Source organism: Palaemon carinicauda, chromosome 6 (genome assembly GCF_036898095.1).
Source record: "Palaemon carinicauda isolate YSFRI2023 chromosome 6, ASM3689809v2, whole genome shotgun sequence".
In the NCBI taxonomy this organism is placed as follows: Eukaryota; Metazoa; Arthropoda; class Malacostraca; order Decapoda; family Palaemonidae; genus Palaemon; species Palaemon carinicauda.
In genome coordinates, this window is record NC_090730.1 from 65655403 (window position 1) to 65667196 (window position 11794).

Consider the following 11794-nt stretch of genomic DNA (forward strand, 5'->3'; position numbering starts at 1 on the left):
GGATGGATTTGAGATAGGTCTATACGAGCTTAATTCCTGATAATCTAGAGCACTTTTCAGAACCGGTTTGACTATAGCCATTTTCTAAGATTTGGGAAACTTACTGCACACTCATCGATGCTTGTATTTGTTATTCTCGTAATTATATCAGCTACACTAGAAAAGTTTCTCTCTCCAATTACTTCAGATATTGACATTGGATCGATCACACCAGTTTGTTTTCTTTGCTCTCTTGATAATCCTGGTGATATCATCTTGTGTTATATTATGAAATCTCGTTAATTTCATTTGTGTATCTGGTGTAACATTAATCAGATGTTGAATATTTGTAAATGACCTAGTTATATTTTGTATTCTATTTTTTAAGAATACTAGAAAACTATTTGCTAGTTCCTGGTCAATGTACCCCTCCGGTAGCTTCCTCTTTCACTTACAATTACCATTATACCATACGTGTAGAAATCCAGTTCTCACTAATGTTTATTGTTAGTTTGCTGCAGTTTTATGCTGCCTTTGGCTCAACGCACATACAGTGTAGTTAAGAGTAAAGAGTAATCACACAGAGAAAAAAAAAATTCACAAACTTTATATTGGGAGTTAAATGGCGGGGCAGGATTTGAAATGAAACTTTAAGAGAGATTACTCGAGTGCCATATGGGGATGAGATCATGATGAGGAGTAGATGGAGATGGTTTGGGCATGCTCTTTGCACTCCCCAAGAGGGATTAGTTCAAACATTTAGCTGGTCTCCAAAAGGCACTAGAAGAGTTGGAAGATCCAGGTCTACATGGCTGAGGACTATGAAGCATGAAGTAGATAATGAATGGAGATGTATTGAATTAAAAGCTCAAGATAGAGACGACTGGCGAATTCTAACCTAAGCCCCTTGCATCAATAGGCGTAGGAGGAGATGAGATGTATGTATATATATATATATATATATATATATATATATATATATATATATATATGTATATATATATATATATATATATATATATATATATACAGTATATATATATATATATATATATATATATATATATATATATATACAGTATATATATATACAGTATATATATATATATATATATATATATATATATATATATGTATATATATATATATATATATATATGTGTGTGTGTGTGTGTGTGTGTGTGCGTGACTGTGTGTGTGCGTGTATATATATATATATATATATATATATATATATATATATATATATATATATATATATATATATATACAGTGCTAGGCAGTATATCTATACTGTGCAAGGCGGTATAATACCGTGCTAGGCAGTAGGCTATATTTATACCGTGCTAGGCGGTATATCTTAGCAATCCATGTTTGCCAACGGTTATACTCGTATATGCAAATGAGCAACTTGGTGGAGTAATTGGGGATTTGGGTATGGAGGAAATGCAACCCTAAATATCGATGAAGTCACTGGCAGCAGGGTGACAGATCGGGTTTAAGGTGATGGACAAACTGTCTTTTCGGCTTTTACTCTTGATGCCTGTCGGTTGATCTTTCTGGAGTTAGTATGGACTGGCAGGGGTCACTTGCCTTAGTTAGATAGGCACTGCACATCATAATGAGCTGGCTATCCTTTGATGTAGCTAGCCAATGAATCCTCTATGGATTTAGTCAGTGATGGAAAGAGAAGATGACAGAATAGCCCCCAGTCCTGGGTGTAGAGGGGTGCCAAGAATCTCCCGGTCTACGAATACTAGAGAAAAATTGAAAGTAGGTAATTGGAATGTTAGAACCAAGAATCAGATTGGGAAGTTACAGCAAGTGGAGAGCGAATTCATGAAATATAGTTTGGATATCTTAGCTCCAAGTGAAACACGTTGTAAGGGGATTGGTAAGGAAACTTTAGACCAAGGCAATATATATATCTACTCAGGAAGATCAGATGGAACTGGGAGAGAAAGGGTAGGAATGATGATGACACCAAGAACAGAAAAGGCATTAACCAAGTGGAGAGCTGCAAGTCGTAGATTTTTACTAGCAAAGTTCAAATAAAAACAGTGGAATATGAGTATTATAGTTTACTATGCCCCAACAAATGATTCCCCTGAAGAAAGGAAAGATGAATACTATGAAAAACTGCAGAGGATAATAGATGAGATCCCTGAGAGAGATATAAAATTGTAATTGACGACTTCAAAGCTAAAGTTGGAAGAAATAATCAAGGGATAGAGAATGTGATGGGTGTCGAGGGTTTTGGTGAAGTTATAAATGAAAATGGAGTGCATTTCATAAGTTTCTGTTTAGCTACCAATCTTGTCATTAGAGGTCCTCGGGTTCAACACAAGAACATCCATAAGTATACATGGACTTCACCACGTGGAATTACAAAAATCAGATAGATCACATTAACATTAATAAAGAGAAAAGGAGGATTCTGAGAAATGTAAGAAGCTATAGAGGTACAGATATTGGTTGTGATCACCAGCTCCTCATTGCCACACTGAAATTAAAACTGAAAGCACCCAACAGAAAGATAGATAGAATACCTAGCTTTTAGAAAAAGAGCACAGAGAAACATTTGCAATTGAATGTAGTAATCGATTTGTAGTCTTAGAGACCTTAAAAGATGAAAAACAGACAATTAATGAAGAATGGTGTGATATTAAGAACATGATAGTTATAGATATTAATGTATTATCCTATAAGGTCTGCTTTAATTCTCCACTAGTGCTTCAGGTTGCCCTCATCCTTTTTCAATTTTGATTGCCCTATGTTTTAGAATATACCCGGTCTGAGAACTGCAAGTTAAGAGCAGAAGCTATACAATTTCCAGAGTATAAATTCTAAGTTTAATCTTAGACAATCACTAGAACTGAATAGAGCACACTGCAAACATAATGACCTCAAAGAAGGTTCATGGAGTTGGCCACAGACCTTCAAACATAACATGGATAAAATTTTATGTTTAGTGATTAAGAGACTCTGTGAAAAAGAGGCCAAAGTAATCAAGACCAGGACCACCTCTTCCAAATTACCCCTGATGGACTCTAAATTCAATTTTTTTTTTGAGTTCCATGGATATAGATACTTCCTCTCTCCTTCAGATGCGTGAGAACCAGGTTATCAATGAGTAAAAATACTTTGCATCAACTAAAAATTAACGCTGTTTTAAAATATTACATTTTGGGATCCTTTTCCACATGTCCTACATTCACCATGACCCCATCTCCACATCAAATATACACCCGGACTTACCGTAAGTTTTACTTTTGATCCAAATCTGTAGATTCTCAGTAAAAATTGACCTTGGTTGGCTGGTGAAAAGGGTTGGAACTCGAATCACACAGATAACCAATTTTACCAAAAAAACAGTTTACGAATATAATACCTAAAATGTGAAATTTGTTGGAATTAGTTGGGTTTTACCTTGCTTTAACAAATAAAAATAAATTGTCTCCATTAATCATAAAAGATATGCATTTAATGTAAGGTCTACAGTGAATACTAAAATTATCATATGAATTATGCATGGTAAATTCATATGCAGGAAAAGATAATTTGATGCATTAGATAAAAGGGTAGGAAAAAATCAATTCTGTCTTCGATAAATTTTCATTTACCTTCAACTTAAATATATAGAAAACCAGAGGCTAAGAAAATTCCTGCTTTTCATACAAAGAGAAGTGATTAGGTAATGCTGACACTACAGTAGGTCTTTATGTTGACACATATGGCATCTTTTTTTCGGCCATGAGAACTAACACTGCATCTGATTTCATATAAACAATAAACAATTAATCTATTAAAGTACTAAAAGTAATGCTTATCGATTTGGGAGCTTTAATGAAATACATATCTTTATACAGTGTAATTTACAAATAACTACCCATATTTTTACCGCCATCGTATTATTTGGTGAATTTTTACAATCAACAATATAGATAACCAGGTTAGAAATAATTGTCTATGTGTCCCTATGACTTTTTGATACATTTACTCATTTTCTATAAGATTTGCTATGTATGATTTTATCGTTACAAAATATTACAATCATATACAGTATTATTTACTGGTAACCATGTAAATGAGAATCTATCTATATTTTCGTTTATATTAAACAGTTCATCATCTTGACATAATATTTGTGTTATGTTGCCTGTACAGTAGGCCTAATTGTTGCTTCACAAACAGTTTCACAGTATTGTCTCTTATACCACTGAAGGAGCACCCAGTCTTTCACCTCAACAGAATGAAAAGTCCGCGTGGCCTTGACCCAGGTAAATCTAGTCTTTGAAACTGTGCAAAGTAAATATATGTTCTATGAATTATTTCGATGCTACAACTCATCTTGCACTTTTTTGTTTAAGATGTTTACGTCAGTTTCGCTTCTGTTAAACCTAGGCTTTAGTTTTCCTTTTAGTTTGTTTCTTTCTGCACCACTTGACAAGAATGACTGGATCTCCAATCGGGTTGCGTGGTAATTCTTTCTCAGGTAATCCAGATCTTTGGGGGAGCGATAGTCATCACTTTCAAAGGTTGTGTCGAGCTCATCCGATTTCTTGATGTCTATGCTATCGAAGAGGTCAGAGTACGCTGATAAATTTTTGTCATCATATTCATCTGTGCTGTGAGTGACAACAATTTCAGTGAGGTCGCTGTTGTAACTCCTGGTGTCTTCGACAACTGTTGTTAAGAAGCCTGGTTCCTCTTCATTTTCCTCAGGAGGAGAAATATCTGCCATGATCTTTTCAACCTCAGTTACCATGTCATCGAGTAGTCTCTGGGCCAGTTCCCTGTGGCTGATCAGTTCGGAATCAACATTGAGGCCGATGCGCACTGTGCCAGAGTAGCTGAGCAATGATACCCCTAGACCTAAAGGAAAAGTGAGTATGTCACTATATAGATAGAGAGAGACTATTGGTGAAATACGTGAATTCTGTGCTCTGTAATAATGAAAATCACCTTTAAATTTGCACAAAAATAATTGAAGAAATTCCCCATCTCGAGTCGGATTCAAACAGCATAAAAGACGTTTAAATTACTGTAAACATTAGAGGTTTAGTTCAGACTAGAACGTCATTGGACAGAGATGGTACAGGGAGACCAAAGTTAGAGCATATTTTGTCGTTTTGGAAAAAAAGAGATGAACAAATTAGTCTACCAATGCTTTCAGTGGGAAATTTGATTTAGTCTAGAACAGCAACAAAATGATAATGTTCCTGATAATGTGGATTTAGAGAATTTATGGCCCAAGTAGACTGAAACTTAACTCAAGATATTGAAAAAAAATTGACCTTACAGTTTTAAAGATTTTATTGCTATATATCTTAAATTCAAAATCTGAAGAAGAATAAAAGTAACATAAGCAATGACAATATAACTCCACCACGTGAGTGCAATTTAAGGTTATCATTATTTACCTGTTCTGCTTTTATTAGGAATCCAAAACATGATGTCCTCCACAGTTTCCCCAAATAAGTTTATTTCTTTCGTCGGACCTGAGAAAAAAGTGGAATGATGTCAGGATATTTTTTTCTTTTAAATGGACATAATTTTTATGACTGGTAGTACAAGATGGGAACCTTTTTAGATGGACATAAGCACATACATATACCTAGGCACTTCCCCCAATTTTTGGGGTTAGCCGACATCACACAAATGAAAAAAGGGACCTTTCCTCTCTACATTCCTCCCAGCCTGACAAGGGACTCAACCGAGTTCGGCTGGTACTGCTAGGGTGCCACAGCCCACCCTCCCCCATTATCCATCACAGATGAATCTTCATAACGCTGAATCCCCTACTGCTGCTACCTCCACGGTCATTCAAGGCGACCGGAGGAAGCAGCATGGCCTACCGGAACTGTGTCACAATCGCTCGCCATTCATTCCTATTTCTAGCAAGCTCTCTTGCCTCTCTCACATCTATCCTCCTATCACCCAGAGCTTTCTTCACTTCATCCATCCACCCAAACCTTCCCCTTGTACTTCTCCCATCAACTCTTGCATTCATCACCTTCTTTAGCAGACAGCCATTTTCCATTCTCTCAACATGGCCAAACCACCTCAACACATTCATATCCACTCTAGCTGCTAACTCATTACTTACACCCGTTCTCACCCTCACTACTTCGTTCCTAACCCTGTCTACTCGAGATACACCAGCCATACTCCTTAGACATTTCATCACAAACACATTCAATTTCTGTCTCTCAGTCATTTTCATTCCGCACAACTCCGATCCATACATCACAGTTGGTACAATAATTTTCTCCTACAGAAATCTCTATACATTCATGCCCAACCGTCTATTCTTTACCACTCCCTTCACTGCCCCAAACACTTTGCATCCTTCATTCACTCTCTGACGTACATCTACTTCCACTCCACCATTTGCTGCAACAACAGACGCCAAGTACTTAAACTGATCCACCTCCTCAAGTAACTCTCCATTCAACATGACATTCAAACTCGCCCCACCTTCCCTTCTGGTACATCTCATAACCTTCTCCTTACCCATATTAACTCTCAACTTCCTTCTCTCATATACCCTTCCAAATTCAGTCACTAATCGGCCAAGCTTCTCTTCCGCGTCTACAACCAGTACAGTATCATCCGCAAACAACAACTGATTTACTTCCCATTCATGATCATTCTCGTCTACCAGTTTCAATCCTCGTCCAAGCACTCGAGCATTCACCTCTCTTACCACTCCATCAACATACAAGTTAAACATCCATGGCGACATCACACATCCCTGTCTGAGCCCTACTCTCACAGGAAACCAATCACTCGCTTCATTTCCTATCCTAACTCACGTTTTACCACCTTTATAGAAACTTTTCACTGCTTGCAACAACCTTCCACCAATTCCATATAACCTCATCACATTCCACATCGCTTCCCTATCAACTCTATCATACGCTTTCTCCAGATCCATAAATGCAACATACACCTCCTTACCTTTTGCTAAATATTTCTCGCATATCTGCCTAACTGTAAAAATCTGATTCATGCAACCACTACCTCTTCTAAAACCACCCTGTACTTCTAAGATTGCATTCTCTGTTTTATCTTTAATTCTATTAATCAGTACTCTACCATAAACTTTTCCATCCACACTCAACAAATTAATACCCATTGAATTATGACACTCATGCACATCTCCCTTACCCTTATATAGTGGTACAATACATGCACAAACCCAATACACTGGTACCATTGACAACACAAAACACATATAAAACAATCTTACCAACCATTCAAGTACAGTCAAACCCCCTGCCTTCAACATCTTAGCTCTCACACCATCCATACCAGGTGCTTTTCCTACTCTCGTTTCATCTAGTGCTCTTCCCACTTCCTCTCTTGTAATCTCTCTCTCATTCTCATCTCCCATCACTTGCACCTCATGGACATGAGCAATAAATTATACTTCATGTACATGCTAAGTATGAACAAATATGAAAATACGAGCATAATTGAATTCTTTAAACATAAACAATACAGTATATGGTTTGTAGTAACATGATTACTATACAAAATGTTGTTTGATTATCGAGGTTGAGCAATGTTGGGTTTGGTCAGTACTTGAATGGGTAACCATCAAGATAAATGTTGTCGAAATGTAGCCTAAGTCTTTAAAGATCCACAGGCTATGGGAATATATATATATATATATATATATATATATATATATATATATATATATATATATATATATATATATATGTATATATATATATATATATATATATATATATATATATATATATATGTGTGTGTGTGTGTGCGTGTGATAGTAGGGATTAGTGAAGGTTCCAATGTAATGTTGATTATTTTCTGGTGTAAGTGTATGAAACAGCTAATGTAGTGGAAGTTTTCTGCATCTACGGAACAAGCTTGAAAGAAACGGTTTGATGTCCAGAGTTCACATAATTTTTTTTTTTTTTATTATTTATTTATATATATATATATTTTTTTTTTTGTATACTCACATATGCTACAAATACACAATAGCGAAAGTGGTCTGCGTCTAACTCAGAAGGCACAAGTTTGAATCCTGACCAAGGTTCACGTACTAATTATGTACAGACCCGTTTAAGCTATTACTCCAGAAGGAAATAATGTATAGAGTGCTCCTCAAGAGGTGCACTGCAACATTACTAAAGGGTCGTTTTTTGCCTCCCTTCATTCCGTACCTCCACCCAATTTCTAACCTTTAACTTAATTACCACTTTCTTTCTTTCATATTTGCAGTGCAATCTCTTGACTTTTATTTTATAGTTCAACTGCACAGGTTTCCTCCATGTTGCACTTTAGTACAGAAGGGCCTCCCCAACCTCAGCGCTGGGCTACATGGCGCAAATTTGAAAAATCAAATCATGCCATTTTCAAAGTACACTGAATTACATATCAAGAGGTAGTTATGGATTGATATTTGAATATATGGTAGCAAATGGCCACCTAGAGAAGTTTTAGCAGCATAATACTCTATACCGGTAGTTCTCAACCTTCTATGCTCCATGGACCCCTTTTACCTTTTATCAGTATGCCATTCCCGATCATTTCCTTAGATTGTCTGCCTCAAAAAGTGCATTACAAATAATATGTATATGACAAAAAAAAAAAAAAAAAAAAATTCCTTTAATTTTTCCATATTAGTGTTCATACATTTACATTTTCATATGAATTGTATTTATAGTGGTCTTTCAAATTAAATGTACAATAAATTGAAAATGTCGATGGATCTATTAGACTTGAATAAAAGTATTTATTTTTTCTATATATTCACCATGCACTACTTTAGAGTCCAAACCAAAGCTAATGCAATACACAACAGTCTGAGTTTACTAATCTGTGTCCTAATTTCCCCCATAAAAGCCTGAAATTCCCCCATGCTTGAGAACTACTGCTCTATACGGTAACTTTCTTAGAGTGGCATTTGTTGGAGGCTATAATCAATTTCACGAGATCATGAATCACAACTCAATTCTGTATCCAGCCTTCATGCTTCATAGATATAAGAAACGTGTTGAAGCCTTAGTAAGTCTCTCTCTCTCTCTCTCTCTCTCTCTCTCTCTCTGTGAACTGTAACAGTCTGATGCAATATTCATAGTGGCTTACTGGGTGTTTTGTTTCGATATATTTAGCGTCAGAGATTTTTCATTACATATACTGAAAAGTTTTGGAATAGTTTTTAAGTTTTCCTCAAAATACTAGTACGGCATCAATAATTTTATGTTTTAATACTTATATTAATATTCCCTCTAATTCAAACCGATGTTTCTATAATACACGACTATCTGTTCGTCTATATATCTTTAGTGATCTATTGTTTATTCGTTTTTTTCTTCGCTTTGTTTTGAAAAGAGTAATCAATTAATAATGAAAGATGTATCAACGCAAATGATTAGTAGGATCTGTCAGATAACTAAGACTCAACCCGCAATATAAATATGAATTTAAACAAGTGAAAGGAAGAGGTGAAAAAAAAAAAACTTCTGCTGCTTATTTATTGCGTCCTTGGACCGAGAGAATGCAGCACGCAAATTTAAGAGCGACAGTTTAGGTATGATTCAAGAGGAGGTGTCAAACATGGAAGTGCTGTGTATCTTTAGCTGCTTAATATCAAGTAATGACACACTTCAGAAAGAGAACAGAAAATGTTGATACAATTTTGAGGGGAAAAAAATAGTCATGAATATGGTGTAGAAGTTTTCTGGTGATAAGAGAACTGAAGCTGCATAGAATGCAGTGGCATAATTATATAGGGGTCGATTAATTTTTTTTTTTTTTTTGGGGGGGGGGGGGAGCACAGATGGGGTGTACAGCTGAATATTGGTGGGTGTCAGGGGTAGTACACATATTATAACACTCATTCTTGTTTTAAGTCATATAAGAAGATATTAAGGTTGTCTTAAAATATATATTCATATTTTTTTTAATCAAGTTTTTATATAACTCAAATTTGCTCAAATATTTTTTCAATAAAAATCATGAACCTCTGACCATACTTGTCAATCTAAATTAGATGTCACATGTAATGGTTTGGCAATGAAATAAAACCGCTGTTATGTAAACAAATTAGGATTAAAGGGAATAAAAATTAGCACTTGCTTATTGTGAAAGAGAAAAAAGATTGAAATAATATTTTAATATATCTATGAAATTCTGAAAAATTGAGATAGAAAAAAATAAGACATTAGATTGCTACAATTAACGACTTCAGTTAAAGCATTTAATATGATTCCATTACAATTGGTTACTTGATTATTGAATCTAATAATTAAATTAATATTATTAATATCAGAATGGTGTAGACGTATTAATTTAATTTATGTTTCCTAGCAAAAATATCAACAAACTTTTCCATTTTGATATTCTTTGCCCTGTCCTGGTGGATTCCAATTATCGATACTTATGATCACACAGAATTTCTCAGATATTTCTTAATGAATCTATGTGAAGAAAAGTTTCGCTCACATGATGCAAATGTTTGTGGTAATACAAGAGTAATGATTAACATTTTGTACCAACATGGAAATGTATCTCTAAAAGGAGCTAAAAAAGCAATCAAATCCACAATGTGAACGATTTTAACTCCGTCAGCTTTTTTACGTCTTACTAATAGTTTTGCTTGTCCCAGCTCAACATCTAAGAATTCAAGATCAACATTATACTTAAGGTGCCGTTGTCTCCAATTGGTCCGCAGTGAAAAAAAATAAAAATGGGGGAAGGGAGGAAGGATCAAGAGATGATAATGAATGGAAAAAGTGATTTGTTGACAACATCAAATCTTGACTCAGTTTCAGTTAGTAGTCTGTCCATTTCTGGATAATAGATTGTGTTTTTGTATCTTTGTTCTTCATATTCACACACTTCTCTATGTCTCGTTGTTTCCAATACAACAGAATCCATTGGATACCTCGGTAATTTATGTATTAGCTTTCTCCTAAATGCTATGCCGTGCTTTTTTTCTGAGTGCTCATTCTCTAATTCCTGCTGAATACCATCAATCACTTGGGCAGCTGCTGACAGATCTAAACACGGAGAGTGAAGCCTATCTGACACCAGCTTCGTTTTGTGAAAAATATGGGTGAGCATCACTAAGCATAATATATAAGCAAACGTTGCACGAAGTTTATTAACTTCGTGCAACATTAGCACGCTTGCACTTGCCTGCATGGCATTGGGATAAAGAAATCTCCTCAAGGGTGCATATGACAGCAGGAGAGGTATCAAGCAAAACTTTGAATGATAGATACTGAAAATACCAACCTGTATCACTTAGCCTTTTAAGAGATGTAATTTGCTTATGAGGAAACAATTCCTTTTGCTTTGCGAGATAAATTTCATGTGTGTGAGGACATAAATGTATAAATCTATTTCAGTAAACTAAAGGAAGAGTCAACTATGCGAAGTGATTTGACTCCGTCAACAATAATAAGATTATGTCTATGAATGCAAACTGCTTATGGTGGTAACTCTTCACGCACTAGCTTACTGAACTCCTCTCGATTCCCTCCACTCGTTACAGAAGCACATTACACAGTTTCTGGGATCAATTGAACATAATCCCAGAACCTTTCACAAAAAATCTTTAAGCGATTTACCATTAAGGTAGTGCAACCAAACAAAGTCCAACTATTGCATCCCCACCCCCCCCCCCCTCTCTCTCTCTCTCTCTCTCTCTCTCTCTCTCTCTCTCTCTCTCTCTCTCTCTCTCTCTCTCTCTCATATTTGCATCATGCAATAATGCAATATTTCTGAGAGTTTGTGTAGGCTGTTCCCATATGCCGATATTTTGCCTACA

At 35.6% G+C, this 11794-nt stretch overlaps 1 protein-coding gene across 1 annotated transcript in view; it reads right to left on the bottom strand.

Moving 5' to 3' along the window:
• Positions 1-3575: 3575 nt before the first annotated feature.
• The window catches only part of LOC137642561 (putative diacyglycerol O-acyltransferase Mb3154c), a 40510-nt gene continuing 32291 nt past the window's right edge, over positions 3576-11794 (bottom strand). Inside the window, exons 4-5 of the mRNA XM_068375229.1 lie at positions 5403-5480; positions 3576-4854 (exon numbers count right to left, since the gene is read on the bottom strand). Coding sequence (XP_068231330.1) covers positions 4319-4854; positions 5403-5480 — 614 coding nt within the window. The 3' untranslated portion in view covers positions 3576-4318. The remainder of the gene's footprint in view (positions 4855-5402; positions 5481-11794) is intronic.